Genomic DNA, 25735 nt, shown 5'->3' with positions numbered 1-25735 from the left:
ACAGACCAGTGGTCACAAGATGTACTTTTGTAGCTTTTCTGTCCTAAATTTACTCGTGTTCCATCATAGTAGCCTTTTGCTAAATGGATAGGATCTACCTCCCAAGCAGACTATACCACCTAAGGAGTCTTTCTGCTGTGCCTTTTGCAAACGGACACGTCTATCTCGTATTGGCCTTATTAGCCACCAGCGTGCTTGTAACAAATGTGGATAGAGCCTTTCCCAAAATCTTCATTGGTGAAGCCTAGCCATGATGACCTCTCAAGCTCTGGTTCCTTACACAGAATGTGCAGGAGTGTATCTTTATTAGGGAAAAAAAAAAAGGACTATTTCAAGTGGTCTGTTAGCTGTGGCCCTGAACAGTTCATAAGAGACAGCTGAGCATGCTGTGAGAATTTGTGATGGGTGCAATCCATCTTCTCTTGTTGTCAAAGACAGACTCCACTAATAACAAGGATGCAGATCCTTGCCCATTGTAATATGATGGAAACCTTATTTTATAAGAACTGCTTCTTAAAGAAATCAACCTCCCACTTCAGATTAAATATGATAGAAGGTTTTTGTACATGCGAAAATTGGAGCAATTGCTTCTGCTGCTTTCTTTTCAAAATCTAAGGCTGAAGTCATACCCATGGCATATAGGCAACTTAACTGGGCAAGACAGAAATTACACTACTGTGTAATTGGTAGATGTGCTAATGGTGTCAACAGTAACTAGGTTCGACTTGCTTGACGTTACCATATTGGCAGGGTAATGTTGATGTTTCCAGATTTATCTATTGCTTTTCATTGCAGAGCTGTGCAAATGCGTGTCATTTTGTTATTTTGTGACACATGAAAATGATGTACTTGTTTTGTTTACTCTGTCCTGATTTAATTAGTAAGATGTGATAGTTTGCCAGACTTTGAATGTCTTCGATAAGATTTTTTTTTTGTGTGTTTTTGATGCATAACTTCTTTTTGCTATAAAAGTCTGAGCTTCCAGCCATATTCTGTGTGAAATACTAATGACAATTCCTTGCCATCTTCAACACATATTTTAACAATATGACATGGATAGAAAATATGCAGAGATAAGTGCAGGTAAAGAAAGTAGTAGTGTAACCCAAATTGAAATAATCGTATAGAAAAGCATTAAATAGTTTGAGAGAAAATGAGCAGGGGAAGAAGGAGAATCAGGAAGGAGAAATGTGGTTGCAAAAAGACAAACTGGGAAGAAGAGGGCAATTCAGAGGCAGTTCAGACAGGACAGAATAGGATAGAAGTGGGACTGGTGGCAGAGGGAAGAGGGGTGGGAAGAGGAGGAGTCCATTCACAGGTCATTTTCAGTTTAAAGTGAGCTGATGCTTTGGCAGCATCCCTGGTGTTGAGGATGTGGGCACATGTGAACAAAAAGTAGGAGAGATCACAGTTAAAAGCTAAATAGTCTCAATAATAATTATTTTTTGCATGGGCTTGCAAGGTAGAAGGAGCCCCTAAGGGCCTGGAGGTCAGTCCAGGTCCAATAAAGCCATGACTAGAAACACACAATGGCAGGTGAGACCCAGACCAGCACTACCAGGCTGGGGACATACCTGTGCTGACACCTGCATGGCTCTATTGGAAGGGAGAAGAGTGTGCTGCGAAGGGATTTGGCAGCAAAGTGCAGTCTTACCTGTGTTCTCTGAGGGCTTTGAGGAAAGAGAGGAGATGGACAGCTCAGGAAGGCAATCGCCTGTATCGGTGAGAATCATGAATGTGGAAGGGCAATGTTACTACCTCCACAATGAGGCATCAAGAGGTGGTGATCAAAGTAAATATTCATAAAGAGATTAAAGATGCCTCATATTTTGAAGAACGTAATAAGTCTTCAAAGCAAAGTCTCAGTTATTTGCCATCTAGGAAAGTTAATTATCAGTTATATGTACCGGATAATGGAAGACTTATTAACTGTGCAGAAAAGCTTGTAAAACACATAGCAGAATTTGTGAAAGGCATTTTTGTGCATATCATGATTTTTTCAAGTGCTCTCATCCTCATATATGTATTGTAAACACTTATTTTTAAGGCATATTCCGATGCCTAATGATTTTATTCTCAAAGCAAATAGATTTAATTAAAGCCTCATTAAACACTACAGTAGATGATTTTGGATTATAAATTAAATCATGAAAAATATTGTAGGAGTTGTGTTCCCCTTATTTTAGTAACATGGCTCTATGCGTAGAAATAAATTCTGGTTAATTGAGCACAACAGTGGAGGTCTATTTTGTAGCTAATTTACCTGCACATACTCTAATATCTTGAACAACTGTGATTTTCAGACAGGAGACTGGGGGAGAGCCTTCAATTACTTTGCGACCTCCAAATGAAGCCACAGCATCAAACGCCTGTACAATATTGGCAACATCATCCAGAGAAACTCATCTTCCAGTCATGTGATTATAAAGCATTGTAAGTGTTGATAAATTTTTAGTGGTTTGATTTGGGGTAGATATGTTAATCTTGGATTTTGATAGGCTGTTGTGTTTTACTATTCCATTTATAATATTTTTTCAGTCACTTTTAGTGAGACAGGCCACTTTTTCTGAAAACTCTAATTGTAATAAATGAGAAACAAGGAGCACAGTACTTTTTGCTATGAATTTCGTGAGATATTGCAGTCCATGTAGCAATAATGTTAGGAGAATGGATACTATGAGTAAGTGGCGAAGTGTAGACGTTGACAGTGAGAGCAAACACCCTACTTCTCATCTGTCACAATCCCTGTCTAGTAGTATGGAAGAAATAATAAAACATGATATGGGCATCTCACGCCTACCTCAATGCTGTGTTCTGAGTAGTTAAATTAAGTGTTGCCTTGCCTGAATTTTTATAGATTTGGTTTTGGGGAAGGGAGATAGGAAGATGAAGATCAGGATACTGAAGCAGTGTTTTCCATCTCTGGGACAAGAACACATTCAGACATCTGCCATACTGTTGGCTGCTTGAAGTACCAGTAGCAGTCAGTTCATCAGGGCAGGGCAATGTTATTTTTACCCCCCTCTAGCTGCAGCTGATTACCACTTCCCATCCCTGGTGAAACAGAGCTTCCTTCTGCAGCTAAAGACAATTAGTGTTTTATGTCTGTTATAAATGCAGAGGAGAGAAAGGCCTCCTGCAGCACAGAAAGTAATTTTTTTTTTTTAGTTAAAAACTGAAATCTTGAGTTCCCTGGGCAGGAGGACTGGAGCTTCTGGGGATCTGAAGAGGTGCCTCAGCTCACCTCTTTAAATGCTAACATTTCCTCCTCCAACTTTGCTGAAAAGCATTGTTAAAGTTGCTGAAGGGGCTTGCCAGACCACTGTGCGTCCTCTTTGGAGGTGGCCCTAATGAAGTAAGGCTGACTTACTGTACAAAGGAAAGGGGCTCAGTAGTTGCAGTGCCTTTAACATAATAGCTAAGGGTTAACCCCTGGTCCAGGACATGGTGTTGAGATCCTCTTCACTTGAAGGGGCTAAGATCTCTAGTGCTTTTTAGGATAATGCTCTGTTTATCAAATACAGCTGTATTTTGGAGGAGAGTTGGAGGCTGCTGCACCTCTTTTAAAGCATATCTGGAAAGGTAGGAATTAGAGACTAAACACAGGTGAGACAGAGCCTGGCTCTCACTGAGCAAGGGCAGAAGGGGTGTTACAGGCCTGTCTCACTGGAGTACATCTGTATCTTCCATCAGACCTTCATTGGGTAGAAATTGCTGTGAATGCAGTGACTGTCCTTGGACAGTAGCTAGAACCTCTGCCTTCCTCAGCAAGTCATGGTCAAAGACCAGCTCACCTACTATTCAAAACCTCCTTGCTCACCTCAAATTGAAAAGGAAGCTTCTAGTTCTTTAAATATTTTTCCTAGTTTTCAATAAAGTGAGCATGAGTGCCTTTTATCTTATTGCATGATCCAGCATGTCACCCTTGTAATAGATTGGAAGGCATATGGATCATTAAAGAAATGGAGTTGAAATGACCATGAATATCTAAGTTACCGGTGATTAAGGAAACACCTTCCTTTCCAAAGGACCATGTGTCACTGCTTTGTTTCAGCTCGCTGAGCTGTATTGACCTGAGCGTTATAGAGTAAAACCCTGGCTTGTAAGTTATAATGGTTGCAGCTTTCACTGTATGCCACATCACTCAGTTAAACTGTTGGATGTTCTCTGCATTGCTCCTGTGTGCTCTCAGTACTTGAGAAGGAACATTTCCAAAAGCACAGCAAGTCAAAGGGAAGCAAAATTCCCTCCTAGAGTTTCAGATTTTTCTGATAACTAAATTGGACGGTACCTCTGCGATTTGTTTGTCTATTCCACAGTCCTCCCTGGAAAGCATTTCGAATGCCTTCAGCTGAGACTTTTTGCTGCTGTGCAGATGGGACAGGAGCTGCCCTCTTCTCTTTCTTCCTTTTGTTCTGTCGTGAGCTCAAAGCACTGGTTTTTTTACCCTGGTGCCTGACAAACTGGTATCTTTCAAGGAAAAAATAATTTGTTGTACTGTAGTCCATAAAAAAATAAGAAAATTAAAAAAAAAATTGAAGAAATTAATTGCAACCTGCACAGGATGCCAGAAGTGTCAGACAGCAGGATCCAGAAAAGAATACAGTTCAACTCAATAAATACACTTTTAATTTTCTAATTTTCGAGTTTGCTTTACATTTATTGTTTTTCTTCAAGGGCAATATCAAGCTGTCCCACCAGATTAATGCCCAAAGCCCTATTCACGTCACCATCGAGCCCCCAGCTGGACTCACAGCTGCTGGGTTTATGAATCTTTTACATGTGCAGTCCTCCAAGAATGCCCTTCATTCATTCCTTTCTGTATGTGCTTGTCTGGTAGTGTTGGTGTTGCTCACTGTTCCATCTATAATGCCCTATAAAGTGTTTCTCACTAATTGACATGTTGGCTACTGTCTACATTGAAATATTTATGCATTTTCTTGCAGGTCAGAGACTCCTGCAGTATACAGTGTGAAGTGAAGGCTTTAAAGAAAATATCTCAGTTTAGGTCAGGAGACCGGAGAATTGAACCAGTACATTCTCTGTTCAGTTCCAGCTTGTGTTCAGCTGTAACTGAAGTTCTTTTTGATAGGTTCTTGTCTAAGCTGAAGCTGGTTCACGAACTGGTTGGGTCAGTTTAGGCTGTTTCCAAGGGGAGTCAGTGTGGTAGAATGAAAAAGGTCAGGCAGTGGTGATGGTCTGCAGCATCCTCTGGGAAAAGGCTCCTGCCCACAGTGGCTTCTCTTCAGCTCCTGTGTTGCCTTACTTAGGATTGGAGACCTGGGAGAAGCCATGGCCTCGTGCTGCAGTGAGGATACAGAGAGAGACATCTCTGTGCCTGGGGAGGAGCAGGTGAGGGCGACTTACTGTCCTCTCTCCTTGGTTAAGCCCGACTTGTATGACATCATACAGAAATACAGAAACATCCCGTTTGCACCATCCAAACGTGGCATAAAGGAGTACTGAGACCCCAGAGAAACAAATCCAGAGAAGCAGAGCCTGCTGCCAGGGTGCAGGAGGGCTCAAACTGCATGTGCCAGCAAGTGACAAAGTGAGGGAAAGGCCTGTAGGAAGGGACCTGTTTTGGTGAGTCACTCACTGCCCTCGAGAGGAGCAGGCTCCTCTGAGGGCATGGAGGCTTTCAGTGAGCTGAGCCAGGACACAGCACCCTTCTGCTTCCTCTCACCCACCCTCCTCCAGATCAGTAAAGGCTTTAAAATAATAGTTCAGGGTCAGCCTTTCCTTAGGAAGAAATAATGGTCTAAGCTAGTCTTAGTATAGATTTATTTTCTCTGTTTGCTGACGTTGGGCTCTGCTATTTGTGCGTAAATTAGTTACAGATTGAGTACGGTGAGGTTAAGATTGCTGCTGCCCTTCACATCCACGTGATTGCAGACATAACAATAGGAGATCAGCAGATGGCAGCTAAAAAAAGCAGATTCTCCGTTTTTTATTCAAATGGCTTTTTTTAAGATGGATTCTGTAGTATTTCCTCATTGTTTGAGTGACTAAAGCTAGGAGACTTTCAGATATTGTTTCAAAAGACACGAACTGATTCAATACACTTGTTGCTGTGCATTCTTGTTTTGTAGGTTGATTAATGCATTGGTTTAAATAATTTATCAAAGAACTGCAGAGTAAAGAAACTCTAAAGTAATATATTAAGTTGACTGCTACAAGTAGGCTTTTTAAAGCATTTTTAGTGCATTTCTGCAGATGTTTGTCTGTTCTGGAATTTGAGTTAAAGTAAGTTCAATGGATTTTTGTTTTAGTATTTAGGTTCTATGCTGGTAAAAGAGTTAAGAGGCACAGAGTCAACACAGGATGCATGTGCAAAGATGAGGGTAAGTTTGTAAACCTACTTCTTTCTGTATCATAATAGTATTAAATAACATCAATCTGTGGTTGGTTGTACTGTGCCCTTTTTACTTTTATAATGTACTGTTACCCATTTCTTTTCCTTGCATTTACAGTGGTATTCAATAGGAAATCTGTTCTGCATTACATCTTAATTTCAAGTACTGTGAAAATTTAAAGGTAGATTTTTCTTTTGCATGTGGTATCTAACAAAAAAACCCAAATGTATGCATTTTGTTTTCTTGTGAATCTTTCAGTATGTTTCAAAGTACTGTCCACACACTTTACACGTGCCCATACCAAATTGATTTTATAAACAGAATTTATAGCTTTTGTACGATAATCTAATTTTCTATGTGAAATATGTACTAATAAATATTAACATGTTATCAAAGCTTTTTTTTATGCATGGTAAATCCAACAGTCACATAATCCTGTGGATGCTTTTAGTCACATGAGTGTTTCCATTAAATATGAGTTACTTACCTGCTTTTTGATTGAAGGGTAAAATGGTATGTAAGTCAGTCTCACCTGATGGTGGAAAAGCAGTTTCCTGTTTCCTTCAGGCTGTTAAGAATATGTTTTCCCATGGCTCTTTGTCCTGATACTGGTTTGTAGAAAATTGCAACAAGGCTCGGTCTATCTCCCAGAAACATACCACTGCTGGAAACTCAAAACAAGCCACGGCCTGATTTATTCCCAACTGTAGTTGTAATAAGAATGAACTGGTTCATAGCCATGGTGAACATATCATGGTCTGGCATGATTAATTAATGAAGAATGTAATTGTTTGCTAATCTACCAAACGTGTACAATTACACAGATGAATGAGCTAAATTTTTTCTTCTGTGTATCGTAAGTTTTGTATGCAAGATGCCTCTGAGCATGAGACGTGGCATTCAGATCAGTTAGAAAGCTGGAAGATGTGTAAAATTCATGCAATCGGACAACCATTTCCTACTGGTTACGTATCTGCAACACACAGACTTTTATACAAGCTGTTTTAGCTAAGGGTTTGCAGTAATTCATGCTTACTAGATTGCCTGAGGCTTTTCAGATAATTACATGCTAATCATTCCATACCTGGACTTAAACTCCTCTAAAAAAAAACCCAACAACTTGACACAGGGGGATCTACAATGAAATATACTTGTTCTGGGGAATTAATTGAGGCTGCAAGCCTACCATCTTCAAATCCAGTTTTCAAACTGTCAGGCTTAGCAGTTCTATTTTTTAGGCATATGCCTGCACAGATCTTAGGGCAGAATTTGACACCATAGTAGCATGTGACAACTTCAGTAAGTTTTCTGACTGAACTAGGAAGCTTAACATCAAAAAAGGCACTCTAAATAATTTATAGGTCTTTTAAGATATATTTTTATGAGTAATAAGTTTGACCAATTTAAATTATATAACTGAAAGAACTAAGTGTTTGAAAGCAAATTTAATTTAAAATACAAATTTTCTATAAAAATAGTGGAGTTGCACTAGTTGTCTCTAGTGCTGTATAGGGCACTTATATAGCACAGTGACGGGATTTATGTACATTTATTTTTTACATTCTCTTTTGAAATCATTGTGCTGTGAGAATTTTTATTTTTAGTCTGAGTTTTTTTATTGCAAAGATATTTGAATAATAGTTTTTAATCAAGATTTCATCTATTCTTTCTATGTAGTCCTTTTAATCATGTTCCTATTCAAGTCAAAAGCAAAAACTTTGACTTAATGGGAACAGATTATTTTTAGCCTATTTCCCAGTGAGAAAAATGGATCTTTTTCCAAAACTTTTTCCCTATGGTTGTGTTCTGAAAGTTGGTGTCTGTGAATTTGGGTCCAGGTTGTCCAAAGTCATCCTGAAATGTTGCATTTTGCTGTGATTATCATTATTGTATTTAAGTACTACTGGGTTGTCATTGAAAATGCGGCTTCTGATATAGTTACATTTTACTTTAAATGTATTGAAAGGGACATTTCACTTAAAAAAAAAGAACTTAAAAGATATATTATTTGCTGGCTCTGAGGTGCTGAATTCTGTACACTTGTCCAGTGTCTCTAAAGTCAGTAAGATTTTTACATAGGGTTGTACTTTTGTGATAGAGCAATATTTTTTAATTTTAGTATTTTATTTGCATTTCCATGTCCATATTTCAAATCTGTAGCATGCTGCAATCTGAAACATCTTGGGGGAGGGGAGTATGTCACTCGTAACCTTGTACCATGTTGAGGTCACTCCCTGCAATTTTTAGTCTTTCTGGACTCAGCCACATAATGGTTTTATGGAGAATGTATGAAAACTAGGTACCTAATTTTTCTGTCAGTGTGGCTTTAGATTCTCCATCTTTAACCTAATGCTGCTCAAAAAAGTGTCGATATTCACTGAATGTCTTCCAGTCAGCAGATGCACAAGAGTGAAAGAAGTGTATCAGTGAAAAAAAATTTGATCTTCCTTAATCATTCATAAATACAGAGAAACAACAAAAATGTTTCTGACTGCAGATCCCTCACTGTTAGTTTGTAGATGCTCCCATGGCTTTCAGTTATTGCAATTGATGGTTTTGGTTCTCAAGGGAAGTGTCATGCAGTTATCCCTTCTCTTCTCCACAGAGAGGCTTACAGTGGCCTCATTCTCTATAGCTCAAGAGTGGAGATCCTAATCTTCTATAATGTAAAAAACCGACCAATAATAGTAAAAAACAAAACAAACCTGGGAACCTTTGTTTTAATAACTCTTCTTGGCAATTCACTGTGCTTCTGGGCATTGTGCAGCAACGTGCTCCAGCAGGGCAGATGATGGATTTGTTTGGGGAAAATCATGCAGATGCAAATAACTAGAGCTCAACATTAGGGTCAAGGTTATACATGGCTTTTTTTTTTTCCCCACCCAAAATTGCAGATTTCTTGTAGCCATTCAAATCATGGTATATTTGGCATAAAAGTGTTTTTCCATTCGTATATTTGCAGTCCTTTATATTTTATCCAGCTATTTTTCTCACAAACTGCCTTTGCAGTCGACAGTCCTGTCTCCTTATCTCCATCTTCACTGCTCTAAACTGACCTTTGCTACTTGGAGATTAAATCTTGCTGTCCTGGCCAGAATAGGTTTATTAATTATATTGAGAGATGCCTTCAAGAAGTTAAGAGCTTTCATCTTTCCCAGTGTGGAATAGGAAGTACTGCAAGTTGCGTTTTCAATCAGATTGATGCCTTCACTTTAAATCATCATAGGAAAATGAAGGGAGAATACAATGTGTTTGCATCAAAATAAGACAAGGAATAAAGTTAAATTTGAACTAGGAAGGAACTTGTTCTCTACAGAAGACTCCATCTGGCATTTACACATCTGAATTCCTTGACCAGGTAGGAAGGGGATGGTTTTATACTTACTGGCATGAGCACAGCACCAAGGATGATTCTTTCCTTGCAGCAGTGTTAAATCACTGATGTTGCATATACCAACTGCACACTCTGAACCTATCAGATATTTACTGCTGCAGAAGGAACTTAGATTTTGTTTTTGGATCCTGCCACCTTCCTGAATATTATGTATCTTTCTTATTTATTTTGTTGTTAGAAAAGAGGTTCTAAAATTCAAGTCAAAGTTCTGAGGAACCAGCAATATAGTTCTGTTCACAAAGCAGGTATTTAATGTCTCGCTGACTTAAGACAAAAATGTCAAAGTTGAAATTGTTACAAAATCTGCTTCTCTTTTTCTCTGGGAGAGGAAGACGAAGCAGAGTTGACTCGCTGAAAATAGGCAGCATCTGGGGCATTTCTTCCCTCATTTCATTTCTTCTTACATAAAGAAGAAGGACGTGAATTTAGATGGCAGTCTCCTTGTGTTCTACCAAACCCTTTCTATTTTTCTATCTCCATTTCATTCCCTCGCCCCCAAAATAGAAGTATAGGAAGCCTCCACAGGCCTCCTAGTGAAACTAACCAGGCAAATAAATGTTGGGATCAAACCCTGTATTTGACAATTCAGATTCTTCAGTCTCTGGTCTCTTGGGACTGTAGCGCTCTCTCTCTCTTGGTGACTACTGCTTGGGAGGGCCTGCAGTGGAAAAGGCACATGGATATTAATCAAAAGGAAAAAAATAAGTGGTGGAAGGTCTTCAGTCCCCTATGCACATCCACATCATGCTGCACCATGTTCTTCAGAGGATTTTATGTCCTTGAACTCTGTGGCTGAAAGGAATCTAAGGTGCAGGAGGGATGCAGAGGAGTGTTTAGAGATACTGCAAAAGCAAAAAAACCATCTCACTCTCAAGTACATGAGTTGCAGGTGCACCCCCAGTGCAATGTTCATATTAATGATGTAGCTTGGAGGCATCCACTAGTTGGAGAGAGGTAAACAGTCTTGTACCACAAGGATTACAGATGCAGTCTTATTCCAAGAGGTGTTAAATTATGTCAGTAATGCATTTTTAAGCCTTTGGGCTGAGAGAAGTTACTAAATATTTGTTACAAGGCAGACTTAGTTTCAAATTGGCTTCAAAACTAACTGTTCAGTTGGGACTTTGACTTTTATTTCCATTTCATCTCATGCATGATCTTGTCAAAGCAATTCATTCAAGTTCCTCTTCCACAGCTAGTTGAAGGAGGTGATGTCTCGCTGTGCTCTGCACTGGTGCGACCTCACCTTGAATATTGTGACAGTTTTGGGGCTTCATAAGCCTTAAATAAGTAGCAGACTTATTTATGCAGGTATGATAGTAGGTGGCACTAATATATATTTTGAAATGTGCAGTCTGATGCCATTTGGACTTAATAGTTGCTACCAGTTTAGGAAAAGTTCAGAATCTTTCAGTGACTTGGTTTCCAGTGCATAATTGAATAGGAAAATTGCCAGCTACAGTGTGTCATATAGCTATTAAAAACCAGTGTAGACTGAACTAGCAGATTCATTTGCAAAAGTAGAAAGCCAAGATGAAAATTTAAGATTTTACAGGCTCATAAACTTGTACTCAAAATTACTTATGTATGGGATGTATGTTAGTGACTTGTCATAGTTGAATAATGTTTTTTTACTGTGTATTTGCAAGATCAAGTATAATTACATACACAGTAAAACCTAAAAAAGAACATGATTTCATTTTAGCCACTGTAGAAATCTGAATAATCCAGTTATAAATGTGTGTATAAGTACATTGAAGTGGTCAACATGGCAAAGTAGAAGTACCGATGTATCCCATTTCTTCTTGGCAGGTAATAAATAAATGAGATGAAAGCGTTTTCAGAATGAGCTGGATTACAGCATATGCTATGCTTTATCAAGTGAATGTGTGAGCATCTTAACGTGGGACACCATTCTGAGTGTGCCTGAATTTCTTATTCAGCTGCTTTGTGTGTGTGTGCTCAGAGGTACATGTTTTGTACACTGCAGGAATATTCAAAGGGTGTTGCATTAGTACTCTCGTTCTGCACAGAACAAGTATTGTGGTACAATCCTGTCCTGAAAGGTAAAAGCCCTTCAGAGTAGAGGTTTTGTATTTTGCTTTTAAAAATAACTGCTAGTTTATGGTACTTTATTCAAAGAATGGCATTCCTCTGCCTCTTAAGCCATTGTTATTACCTTGATTTGTTAGGCACACTGGCAGGGTGGATCTCAAATTATTTGGATTAGTTTATATTCAAATAATGTCTAGCAGTTCTGCACAGCCTTTAATGCAAAATCATATACAGGTGGAAATGCTTTACCCACTTAAGACAATTTGTAGTACTACTATACTATGTAAATGTGTTTAGAGGCTGGATGTGAGAATGGTATTTTTTTCAGTGAAACTAAAGAAAATTCATAAATTATGAAAAGCAAGCTTGCACTGACTTGCTTCCTCTCTGGCACCACTGCTCTTGCATCCCCTTATGACCCATTCAGAAGGAGGAATTGGGGATAGCCCTGTCCAAACCTATGCAGGCTTTTGGCACTGTCCTATATAATGGCTGCAGAGCGTTCAGATGCAAACTCTGAGTCATAAATTCAGACCTTTTTTGTACAAGCAATTACTGTACTAACCAGGCAGTTATGCAGATGGTGCCTTCCACCCTCCTTCCACTGGACTCATCTCCATTGTAGGTGCTGAGGGGATGAAACGCTTCATTGCAGCAGCTGCACCAAATACAGATGAGACCACTATTCTGATATCTTATTCTAAAGAGGAAGATGCTCTATGTCTTTTGGGGGAGGTCTGGGGAAGCTGCACATATATCACATATATCTGCAGACAAGACTGTTTTATGGTTCTTGAATTATACATGACCTGCTTTCACGTAGTCACCTACCTGTCCAACATGAAGTATTTCAGAGGTGGGACCAAAGCTCAGTCTCTTGGTATTGCAGACTGTGCAGCATTGAGACTTCTGGCTGCAGGACAGTGCACCTGTGGAGACAGGGCATGCACATCTGTCCTTAGGTAGATGACCAGCTGATCAGTGACAGGCACTGGCAAGGAGCCTAGAATAGGCTTGCTGTTCATCCAGGTGATTCCCTGAAGAAGTGTTGAAACAAAGAGCCAAAGTTGCAGTCACAAACAATGGAGTTCATAGGAACTATGACCAGTTCCAGGCTGGTGGCACTTGCCCAACGACAGTCACTATGATGCTTCTATATGAAGATGAAATATAATCCTAATTCTCTGGTATGACACGCCTTGGAGCTTAGACCATATGTCAGCAGGCACATGACATGCAATGCCAGCCCTCAGCTGTGACTCCTATAACTTTGGCTCAAGGCCATCTGCTTCCCATAGAGACACCAGAGGACAAGAATATTTTTGTCATCTCATTGTGTCCTGTGGAGTTGCTACGGTGGCTAGAACCTGAAAAGCCCAAGGAAAGAGAATACTGACTCCTGTGTCCCACCTTCTTCTCAGATCTGGGCACAGGCACAAGCAGAGATGCCCACTTGGCCTTCACAGAGATGTGAAATGTCTGTGAAAGAGAGCTGTAGGACTTCATCCTAGAATTCAGAGCCAAAGCACTTACAGTGCCTGAGTGAATGGTATTCATACTGTATCTCTGAAAACTAACGTTACACATTCTGGCAGACACCTGCTCCATTAAAAAGAAAGGAACAGCAAGCAAATAGTATGAGCTCACCATGACAACTCAAAACTGTTGAAGCCTGGAAACTGCTTGGAAATAATAATTATGTGGTGGACTTGTTACTGTATCACTGAGAGTTGAGCGGGAATAGAGCTGTGTTTTTCTTGATGACACTGTCATAATAACAAAGGATGTTATTCCACTGCCCAACTCTTTGTTGCAATGGGAGTACCAGTGCAGAGTTGTTTCCCAAAATCCTAATTCTACACTGGACTAGAGTCTTACAGAACACCTTTACACAAGTCCTGGGGGTTTTATGCTTTACAAGCTGATGAGGAATATCCCCTGCTCCTTACCAGCTGAGACAGTTTGGCCTAATAAATTACGAATGTCCATCAGTCTGATTCATTTCCTAATTTGCCAACTGTAATTGAATAGCTCTTGATGAGCTGTTTCACTGAGATACAGTCTTCTGGCAGTTCACAACCTCAATTAAATACTAGAGGTCAGGTCTGGTCTAGACAAATCCAGGTGGATGTGGAGCAGATAAGGAAGATGATTAAATTACAAACTACTGTCTAGAGGAAAGAGGACACCCAGGTAGTTGGTACAGCATGGCCTTGCCAACAGGAGGCTTCACCTTTATGACAAATGCCAAACAGGGAGAATTAGACCAAAAAGCTAAAATATGTGACCTTAGTAGCCATGTTTGTACAGCATTGATGGAGAAGGGGAATTTTGCTGCTAAGGAGGCAAGGAAGGACGTAATTACAATAATCAAAATGGGAGACAAAAAGCTCTTGCATGTAGCTGTCAGGCTAGAACAAAAGGACAAAAGTTGGATGATTGGTGGGTTGCCAGATGATTAAAGTGTATTGTCATATTTGTGACTATTTTGTCTAGTATAAGCATGTGCGGGGTTTATTGCTTGTTATTCTGATAGATGTATACACTGCAGCTTCTGTACAGGCACTCTCATGCTTTCTGTGCATTGAAGGTGAATTTTATGGTAAGGTTTATTTGAGATCTATTACAGTGACACACACACATAAGCACAGGTAGGTACTTGCTCTGCTTTTGGCAGGGATACCGTTTCTTTCTCCACTCAGTTCAGAGACATGCAAATCAGATTAATGTCTTTCTTCAGATTTTGTTAAAATTCTTCAGGTTGTTTTACCATTTAAGCTGTCATTTTTTAGAAGTGCCTAGAATTCTGGGTGAAAGGAGCTTTCTCTGGGATAAACTGACACTTGATTGTTGTCTCAAGCCTCTCATCATTTGATATGAAGAGATGCAACAATCCTCTCCATTACATGGATGGGCGGGGCTCTCCTTGAAACCTTAATTAGAGGTTTTAGTCTTTGTGGAATGGACACTAATTGCAGAATGTAGCTGGATCTGTAGCTTTGAATTTTATGCTGGCAAAAATGGATCTCATTTGATTCTGTAAGGATTGAGAGCTGATAAGGAGACTTGATTACAGGATTTTGGTTGGTTTTGTTGGGGGTTTTTTTTGTTTGTTTGAAGCTTTTGTTTTGCTCTCTAGTGTTAGCATCACCTATTTTTTTAAAACATATTTTCTTCAGTTACAGTCTGTGTTTTCAAGCTTATAACTATACTTGTTTATTTGTCTTGGATGATACAAAACCACCACTGTACTTTTGTTTAGCAGCTCTAATGATCTTCCTAGATGCCACTTCTAGATCTTTCAGCATGTTTACACTTTCCTTCCGTGTGCTGATGCTTCTTCATGTTTACCTGTAACTGAACTTACTCTTTCCTCTCAAGAAAATATTTGGTTGATCTCTGTGATTGTTTGCAGATGCTCCCATGAATAAGCATTCTCTGAATGTTATCTAATTTATCTACAATAGTTCTCTATAGAATAGTCCATCGTGTTTTCAACCTTAAAAGAATTCAAATCAGCTGTAGACTATTATGCCATATTTCGTTTTTTCTTTGGTTGGTTTTGGGGTTGTTTTTAAATTTAATTTGTAAACAACATTTTTTTCTTCAGAGAACTTAAATCTGATGCAGATATTTGCCTAGTCTGTTCAACAGGAAATATCTTTGCTATGTGCATCATATTGAAGGCACAGAGAAGTAGACTAGCATAAAAGAAAAAACATCTTATTGGAAGGCATGAACTGTAGGTAGGAGAACCTGGCACTGAGGGAATGCAGAATAACCCTCCATGCTAATTCATGTGTAAAGCACTTCCAGTAGCAGCTGCACTCAAAGTACAGACGGTCAGACGTGACAAGATACAATGTTGGGCTGACGGATTGACTGGCAGGCCTAGAGGATTGCAGGGATAGTTCATGTCACAAATACAACTACAAGAAGGCAAAAGAGTGAAATATTTCTAAATAACAACTAATTACAGGAAAGAAATGGTACTATGAGAGGTACTGTGCTGTTGGTTTTTACAGCTGGGAAGGGCAGGAGGAGGGGAGGGAGCGATGGATGAGGCATGTCAGGTAGATGTCTTAACCACACACATTTTGAGAAATGCTGGTTGCATGACTGGTCTTTCTAAGTCTGGCAAAGTTACTTTATTCTCTTCTCATTGTGTTAGGAAAAAGGAGAACTTTTATTAGTTTTGTAAATGCAAGGCAGATATTTCAAATGCCCAGAGCATAGTGAGCTGAAGAAATGGTAAAATATTTGTTTAACTTAGGTATTTTATCAGAAGAAAAGAACACTGTTCTTGCAATGCAACACAAGTCTAATAACATCTTCATTTTGATTTCAGAAGTCTACAGAACAAATGAAAAAAGTACCAACCATTGTCCTGTCTGTTTCTTACAAAGGAGTCAAATTTATTGATGCCACAAATAAGGTATGTGCAATTATTCAATACTAGCTTTTATTTCTCACAACTAGGAAAAACAGTAATACCTATGAGGTCCAGGCCAGAAAGGGGACAGATTTGCACTTTGCATTTTCCTCTCGTTTTTTCACCTCTTCTCTCCAAAATGGATGTAATGTCATTGCCATTCTTCAGAAACTCAGTCTGGAGGACAAGTGAAGCAGTTTTAATGGCTTATTTGGAGAACATTGTGTCCAGCGTTCTTCCATTAAAAGGCAAGCTTATCACAAAAGACATTTGGCAGGGAACCTCTGGTAATCCTTTATATTTATTTATTTCTTTGTTCATTAATATAATTTGGGCAAATAATTAAAAAAAGTCTCACGAAATAAAGATACATGGTTTTATCCAGGGCCAGCCGTTTTAAGAATAAGAAACACGAAACTTAAATGTCCTTTGAAAAATGCTAGAGGCTCTCTGTGAGCTGTTTTCCTGGCACTAGCCACTTAACTCCCTGAACTGCAACAGTTTCTTAGCAGTTGTTATTCCATATTTTTTTCATCTTCCTGTGTGGCAATGCTCCTGTGCTTTGTTTCTTATGCTTTAAAATACATCCAAAATCTTAAAACAAAAAAAAAAACCTAACCAAAACCACAAAAGCAGAAACTGAGAGATCAGAGAACTCAGTGATGGATAGAGCAATGGATTAATGCTTAGCCAAAGTAAAATGTACAGGCTCTGTAAGGAGGAGTAAAGTAATGCATGAATTTCTCTTCTTTGGATGCTTAAAGTGGCAAAAAAATGCAATCCATACTGATGCTTTCATATGAATAGAAAATAAATTATCTTTTCTATTATGTGACTAAATTCACTGAGCATATAAAAATTAAATCTGACAACCCAACTACCTGACTAGGTTAATAATGTATAGAGTGGCTTTGTGTTGCTGAACATTCAGACCTCACAGTACATCTAACCCAGTGTCCATCAAACTTGCCAAATGAATCAGGTTTTTAAAGCCGTTTAACTAGAACTGGGTTTTAAGTGAAGGATGGAAGCAGATTTGTGAACTTCTGCTAGAGTTTGGAAACCATATTTAGAGTTAGAAGACAGCATAAAAGAAAAAGTGAGGTGAAATTACTGTTATGTCAGGTCTGGCGTTTGCCAGAGCAGAGAGGCCAGGGATTCCTGTCAGCTCCTTTTTCTTCCACTGATTCAGAACTGAGCTTCTACAACCCTCATTTCCTTTATGTTCTCTGATGTGCAGGGCATAAATCAGGACATTGTAATGCTATTAACTCTAACTTGGATAATGCTGTTTTCAGCTCTTAAAGGATCTTAAAGGATGTAACTGCAATGTCCTTAGGTTTACCAAAAAAAATCAGGAGAACAAAAGGAGCTTCCCGTGTCTCTTTGTACAGTGCACAGAATCTTACGTAAGATGGAAACTTGAAAAAAGTTTGGCAAATTGCGTTAGATGGCTCTGCACAAGTCCCACTGAAACCTTATGCCTAGTAGTGCAACGGATGTTTTTGATGGAGGTAAATAATGCCACAGTCCTGTGTTTTTTCTCAAGTGGTAGATTGCTTTCTCTCCAGTTCAAAATCTGCACTGCCTTTCCCTTCTGTAAAAACCAGGTAATAGCCTGCAACTCTCCCAGAAGCGTTATCATCCTTGTCCACAGTGTGCTGTTCCCAATTCCTTCAAGACCCAAAACAGATTAGCACTAAGGTGAGATCCTATTCAGACTTGTACTGCTTCCATATGAGCTTATAGTTGACGGCGCTGGGCACCACTTAGCAATAAATGCATACTTTTAATTACAAAAATAGCTAGCAGTTCTGTGCTTGAAAACTCAGCTCCCATGGCTGTTCATCTTTTTCCTTTATACCACCAAGCTAAGAATTTGTATTCCAAGTCATAGCAGGCAAAGTTTCAGGTGATGAAGGGGCCCTGACCTCATTCCTCGACAGCTATTTCAGTGGCGCCTTGAAGCTTGGCATGACACCACTTTGACATGATACCATTTCTTTGCAAGTGAGGCCAGAAAGAAATTGCTGCTTAGGAAAAAGCAGACTTGCAGAATTTTCTGGTGGCTCACAGCTCACTCTGTCTTCTGGGTGATTTCTGCCAGGAGGGAGATTGGCTGGCATGAGGTAGGCAAGCAGAAGGAAGGTTGCTTAGCAAAAACCTGGTCTCTCCAAGGTATTTCCTTGGCAGAACCAGAACTGACTTTCAGCTTCCCTGCTTTTTGAGAAACCAGAGGTTTCTCTTGCCAAACTGAGAGACAATTTTAGAATGACAACTGTGCAGTGTCAGTCAATGCCTGAGGAGCATACCCAGAATGGCGAGCTGGTTCACAGCCTCCTACTTTCTACAGAACAAGACTATGGGTCTACTGAAATAGTGACCCTAGAAACAGTAAACACATGCACTGAAAAATGTTTAATTTTGAAAGGAGATCACAGAGGATGTCCTATAGCAGCTAGGGAAAAACTCAGTTTCACCACTAATTTTCACCCAGAAGATTCAGTTTAGTTACACTTTATTTTATTTAAAACAAACTTGGTATTTGTATATTTCTAAAATTCAGTTGGTTTAAAATTAAAATATTAAATAATCTCTGTGAGTTTTGACTCAAGTGCAAATCCCTGTGTCAACCCCAGGTCACCTAGAAAAGTTGCAGCATAGCAGAGCTCTTTTCTCATATGCTGCATAAATTCAGGTGATTACATTGTGGCTCATGATTTGGCATAAGTACTTCACATATGATTTTATGACCTTCCAAGTTTTAATTCTTTCTGCCTTCTAAACTACAATGTTGTCAACACCACATCAATGACAGTGTATTACAGCTCTATCTGTGGACATCTGAATCCCTGGTTTTGGTATAATTCTAATTCTCATCAAAATCTTTAGTGAGGGTAAATTTATCAATTTGAGAACAAAGAAAATAAAATGCTTCAAGGAACATAAAAAGCGAGCAATTGTTAAGCAGAGATTATGTGTCATTATAAATTGGCATATATTGAAACATAAGTACTGGTTTTGTCATTTTTATGAATAATGCATTAAACAGAAATAATCAAGTATGTTGCAACAATTTAGGAGGATTATTTAATTTCTTCAGTAACAGTTTCCTTATCTCGGTTTTTCCATAATTTGAAATATGGAATGCTTTTTATTAAGATTTTTCCTAAGCGATGATTTCTTCAATTAGATATATTACTACATTTTTTTGATAACTTGACACCTACATGCAAGGGGGAAAGTTGCCACTTAGCAAATGAAAGAAGATATGGCAAAGCATCTAAAGTGATTTAGTTGCATATAATAAAAAAAAAAATTAATGAGGAAGAGGAAAGGAGGTGGTAAGGGAAAGAGAGGGGTGAGGGAAAACCAGAGATGTTCAGAGATTGTTTTAACATGGACAGATGCCACCAAGGCAAGCGGTGGCTGTGCAAGGAACTGGGACACCACAGATGTCACATGTTCCGTGATGCAGTTGTGATGTCATGCTGCAGCAGGCTTGATCACTTTGGACTTTTGTGGAAATGCTAGAGCTACAGCCAGCAGGGCCACAGTTCAAGAAAGCATAACTGCTAAGTAAATTCCTATTCAATTAATCATTCTTCTGTTGGAATAAACCCTTTCAAATGCGTATGTTGCTGAAGCAAGGCCTAATCATAAGCCACTCTGCAGTATCTTCTTCTCTGGCTTCATGGTTCCTTTGGCCTGAACACAATAATTACATATCAGCAATTTCTGTAATGAATATTCATAATTTTCTCCAAAGCTTTAAGACAGCTTTTTTTTATTTCATCAGACAGACATGCCCCACCTCTATCTCAGTAGTGTGCTATAGCTTACATTGGCTGTTGCAAGTAGTGTGGCTCGGTGCATGAATGGTTTCATTTTCCTATATCTCTCTTACAGGATGCTCTTGTCAGTAAGGAGAGAAATTGCCAGATCCTCCTGTAGTTATCTTTTTAGTAATCAAAAGCCTTTTAATATCTCATGGTTTCAGTTATAAGTCGTTTGGTGGTTTTTTCTCTTGAAAAGGTATAGCAAAAATTTGTCAAACACCACATGCAAACATATGGCTGTCGAGCCTGCTAGGTTTCACCAGATTCTGTCTGTCAGTAGACTGAAACTGTCCTATTTTGATCATTACACAAAAAACCAGCAACTTCATAAGATGCTCATATAGTGCTTTGAAACAGTATTCATAGCTGTATGCCAGGAAATAGGTCTCTTTGTCAAAGGATACTGAATAAACTGTACAAAGCACAAGTGGCCTCATATGCGAGACTCTAGTACATAATGGTTTCCTACCAGATTTTTGGCAATTGAAGAGGATCAAAATTCCAAATACCTATGTAAGATCACATATGGGGTATATTGAATCTCTTCTTACTAAGATATTTCTGAAATACCTCAGTACAGCAGATCAATATCAATGTGAATCTAAACCCACACCTTTTACAGCTCTTTTAAATTTAATTCCAAAATTGATTGCAAATTTTTTTTAAACAGAATATCATTGCTGAACATGAAATCCGTAACATTTCCTGTGCTGCACAAGACCCCGAAGACCTTTCTACATTTGCGTACATCACTAAAGACTTGAAGACTAATCACCACTACTGCCATGTATTCACTGCGTTTGATGTGGTCAGTTTATAGAACATACTTCATTTAATAGTTCTTTATAATAGTAATAGTTATTTAATTCTGTTAAAATGTTTTCAGGATATATGATGATTAATGGAAGGTATCATTCATTTACCACATGAAAAGACTAATGGGATATCAAAAGGACATTTCTGGAGAAGAGCCAAGATTTTCTTTGATATCTCATTTTCCATATTAAATAAGTCATCTCTGTCACCTCAGCTGTTGACTGTAAACTTAACGAGTAGCTTTTTATACAAGTCTTGATGTGTAATTCTTATGCTATAACCTTCCAAGAAGTTTGTAGCAAGCAGGTTTGGCCACCTACTCTGAAATCTCAGTGCACACCAAATAAACAAATCAGAAAAGGGTCCATTTGCATTATATACAGTGCTCAATCCTGCCTAGAGGTAGGTTCAGGAACTAGATCAAACTATGTTTGCAAGGCATCCTGCATTATCTGCCTGGGCATCGGGAAGATAGATTTGATGACATCCCGCCTTCTGGGTTTTTCACCTTGTGTTGTCCATCCCATGCCCCCCAACAAGCAGCTAGAGGGTCAGAACTTACTTGAGGGGGCCTTCTTAGTCTGGACATATCGCACCTTCTTGAAGTAGATGGAGGCTGCTTTTTGGATGAAGAGGTCAGATATTAGCACCAGGAGTGATTTCTTCAGATTTCTTTTTTTTCTTTTAAACTGGAAGAGGGTAGGTTTAGATTAGGTATTGGGAAGAAATTCTTCACTGTGAGGTGGTATGACACTGGAACGGGTTGCCCAGAGGGGTTGTGGATGCCCCATCTGGGAAGTGATCGAGGTCAGGCTGGACAGGGCTTTGAGGAACTTAGTCTAGTCAAAAGTGTTCCTGCCTGTGGCAGGAGGGGGTTGGAACTAGATGATCTTTAACATCCTTTCCAACCCAAACCATTCTGTTACTTTGTGATTCTTACCGTGCTGTTCCATGACTTTTAGTGTTTCAGTGTTAAGCTGGATCAGTCCCAATAATCATCTCTCTAATATTGTTTAGACTTTTGGCATTATACTGAATAAATTGGAAAACTGAAGCTTCTTCTGCAAATGTGTAGAAAATGTATGAGAAGTTTTGTATTTATTTTAACCAAAGAACCGAAACACAGATCTGACAGAGACCACACAGGTAGCTAATTACATATCTTAGGAGGTCCTAGGAATATTTGGCTGCTACACTGAATCTGAAAGATTTGAAATGTCTGTAACAACAGAAATTATTATTATTGCCAATCCCTCTGTTCTGCTCTGCTGTCTGTCATGTCAGAGGGAGTTTTAGCTTGACAATTAAGGGAGATATGGAATTTGGTGAAATTTTATTTTATCAGCAGCTTTACATTTTCAAAAAGATATTCTTTATTTTGAAAATAGCAAATTAATTCTTTATTTCTTATTTCCTTGTTCCAATTTTCTTGCCTACGTATCTCAAAATGTTATTTCAGTGTAAGTCCTTAGAACTCCTGTTATTTTGGTGGAAAATTACTCACTTCTTCCTATATTTATGCTTCTCAGATGGGGATGCACAAATTATTACTGTTGCAAGAAATCATGAACACATCAATTAATCGGTCATGCAGTTTTCAGCTAAATTTGGTGAAATAAGTGGTAGCTATAGTTTTTAGGACTAAGATTTTTGTCCAAAATTTTCAGGAGTACTTGCCCTTTGAGTTGTGCACAAGAGAAATTTAAGGTGCTATTAAAACTTCAAAATTATTCAAGAAAAAATATTTTACTATAGTATAATGTGTATGAATTCTTGAAACATGATTACATGAATATAAATAAGTTTAAGAAATAGAGGGGCCTGAATGGTGGCATTTTATTTGGGACTGAGGGAATAGTTAACATTGCATAGCAATAGCATGTAGGAGAATTTAAATAACAAGTTGTACAGGTAGATTGGAAGCAATTTTAGCATTTCGGTGACATTCTGTTGTTTAAATTCTCTGTGGGCATTTTACTGTCCACAGAGAGTAGAAAAAACTTTAAAATTGTGTTAAAAATAGATGGTCAACAAGATGTTCCATTATACAGATTTTAGTGATAAGTGAATCAGCTGAAATTAGACTGATTGAGTGAGGTTATTATTTCTCCTCATCCATTTAAATACTTCTTAATGGTTTTGAAGTACTGCAGTTTCATTTATAGGTTTAATAATCAAGCACAAACATAGACTCAGGTATATAGCAGATAAAATTCATCTCCTTTCTTGGCAAGGGAAGAAAAGTGATCCAGGAATAATTACATTTTGCTCACTTCCTGTATCTAAGGAGGAGCATTTAATACCCCAAGCACTTTAAACAGCTATTTTAAGCAATACAGAAACTTTATTGTCAGACTGTCATAACTTAGTTTTCTCCTGCAACATAATCCTCAGTGGGGTGTTACCTACTCAAATATTCCCTTTTTGTGTTGTTTTATTTCTCAGGATCTAGCATTTTTGATGCAAGTACAAGCTGTATAAAAAATAGCTAGATATTCAGAGCAGAAGCATACAGTGAATTAAATTTTCTGTTTAAAATCTAATGCTCATGTTAGAGCCTGATCTCCCAGTTTACGAATAGAAGCAATCCTACTCATTTGTCAATGGATAGAAGTTCGATCATTTCAAGAAAAATAAGGTTTAAAATGGTAGAAATCCACAATAAGGTGTAAAAATATGCATTTTAAGTTATATATGTTATGGCAATACAACATACGCAATGTTACGGGAAAAAAATCACTCTCAAGTCTTTCAGTTTCTTGGGAAATGTGGACAAGAACAATTTCTTTGTAGATAGGGAAGTATTTTAGTAATGTCAACCACCAGCATAATATTTCAGAATAGCTCAGAGTTAAAGTTCTATAATCAAAATTGCAAAAACATCTTGACTAAAGAATATTGAAGGAGACAAGGTTTGAGGGAAGAAGAGGATTTATTGCTCAGTATTTGAAATCCACTTTCATTCACTTACTAAGTAGCCTTAAATCTACCACTGAAGGATTCCCTCTTGAGAAACAAACCATCATAACATCCTAAACCATCATAACCATCCCTTACCAAATTCTGGCTCACGTATTGGAGACATCCAGAGCAATTTCCATTGGATATTCCTTCATTGCCCAATGCACCTAGGAATAGAAGACAACAAAAAAGTCAGTTAAAATGTAAGAAAACAATTAGCCATTGTAATAGGTTGGCTGAATTAAAGCAGATGAAGAATCCTGACTCAGACTTGCACTGGGGTGTTGAATTGTAACATTGCAAAGCAAACAAGGCAATTGACCTCATTTCTCATCTCCCAGAAACTCTTGCTTAAAGGCATTAGCTTACTCACTTTCCTTCTCTGCAGTACCGAGCAAGGAGCAGGATTGTAGCAGCCTTGGAAGCACCACAGTCCTAAAGGTTTTGCCTCATTTCTAAAGAGCTTAGGCCAGTGTCTTTTACAGCGGCCAGGGGCTCTACAGCTTTGGTGCTCCCTTTCAGGGAGGCAGACCTGTATCCTTCCTTTTGCGCCACATGTCAAAAGTTCAAATAGTTTCCTTACTCCATCAGAAGGATTTCCACAATGGATTTTGTGGTTTGGTTTTCCACCCCTATTCCCACAGGAATCCTGCTCTTACCTCTCCAGTATAGCCCCTGCAAGAATCTGTACCAACTCTAATCCTTATAATACTCTCCCAGTACTACTGGTGAGAAATACCTCAAACCAAGCTTATTTACCTATGTTTTTTTTCAAAATACAGTTTTTCAGATAAGTTCTTTAAATTTTACAAGGCCCTCCTTGCCTCCATTTGCAGACTTCCCTTTGTCAAGGCTCTACCACAGTACACAGTGTGTGAAATTTATGTACCAGTTTGCATTTCGAATATTGAACAGAATAGTGAATGTTTTATTTGCTATATTTCAAATATTTATTAACCAGAGAAACAGTTATATGTTTCTTATGGCTTTCAGGCTCCAGGCAGGCCTATTTTTTCATTTTACAGACTACAAAGGAAAACAAATAATAGTCGCTTCAGATAGGATGCAGGACTCAGACTAGATTTATGGCTAAGCATGGCAAACTTTTAGTCTGTCTCCATGCTTATATTAGAGATTTTCAAGCCTGTCTTGGTGACATTTTGCTATGCCTCGCTGGATGGCGTATTTTCTCAGTCCTACTAGTATTGCAGCCTGCATTTTCTGCAAGCCATTACTACACCCTGTCTTGCTGATGTATTCCTTAGTAATAATGAGTAATGTTACCCACTCTAGACAATCCCAGGATGATATAGTATGCTCTTTTAATGTCACAACAGCTGATTCTAAAGACATCTGTCTTTAGACTAATATTCTTGTCCTACTAAAAAGCACGCTCCAGTTCAAATTATATTATTCTCTACATTTTTAACAGTTATACTCTGTTGCTCTTAATTCTATAGCCAGCATTCTGCTAAAAGGCAGAGCAGTTCATAATAGCCTCTTTAGTTTTCCTTTTATTACAACACTGGCAAACTGCATCCTCAGTGTTTCTCGGTCCTGGCCAGTTTCCCTTGAAGTTAAAGGGAAGATAATTTGGAGACTACAGCTATCAAATCAGACAGACATTTTTATTTGGGAAGCTCTGAAACTTTGGCTGGCTTGCTGTTGTAACTGCAGTTGTAACTGCTGAGAGCATGTCCCAGTGGAGGAGTATAATTGTTTTCTGTCTGACCTAACACAGGCCAGAGCTGGCACTTTTATAAGAAGCTCTTATAATGAGCTAAATATGCCAAATTTAGCCTGTACTATCTCACTATACACGTGTGATAAAAAAGGGATTGAATTCCTTCAGGGAAATGAAAGTGCAGGGTGTGAAATAAAA

General features: G+C 38.6%; 1 protein-coding gene and 1 long non-coding RNA gene across 2 annotated transcripts in view; one reads left to right on the top strand and one right to left on the bottom strand.

The window, feature by feature from the left end:
- ANKS1B (ankyrin repeat and sterile alpha motif domain containing 1B) overlaps positions 1–25735 on the top strand; it is a 418757-nt gene that overhangs the window by 388748 nt on the left and 4274 nt on the right. Inside the window, 6 exon segments of the mRNA XM_032689488.1 lie at positions 2311–2364; positions 2366–2433; position 2694; positions 6273–6344; positions 16154–16240; positions 20747–20884. Of these exon segments, the coding sequence (XP_032545379.1) occupies positions 2311–2364; positions 2366–2433; position 2694; positions 6273–6344; positions 16154–16240; positions 20747–20884 (420 nt within the window).
- On the bottom strand, positions 9599–24049 carry LOC116787674. Its single transcript, XR_004357376.1, has 4 exons — positions 23950–24049; positions 21455–21581; positions 12637–12734; positions 9599–10408 (listed from the first exon to the last, which is right to left on the bottom strand). It is a non-coding gene; the product is annotated as an uncharacterized LOC116787674 (long non-coding RNA).

The sequence above is a fragment of the Chiroxiphia lanceolata genome, chromosome 5 (genome assembly GCF_009829145.1).
Source record: "Chiroxiphia lanceolata isolate bChiLan1 chromosome 5, bChiLan1.pri, whole genome shotgun sequence".
In the NCBI taxonomy this organism is placed as follows: domain Eukaryota; kingdom Metazoa; phylum Chordata; class Aves; order Passeriformes; family Pipridae; genus Chiroxiphia; species Chiroxiphia lanceolata.
The sequence above is the reverse complement of the archived record's forward strand: the minus strand, read 5'-3'. Positions and strand labels throughout refer to the sequence as shown.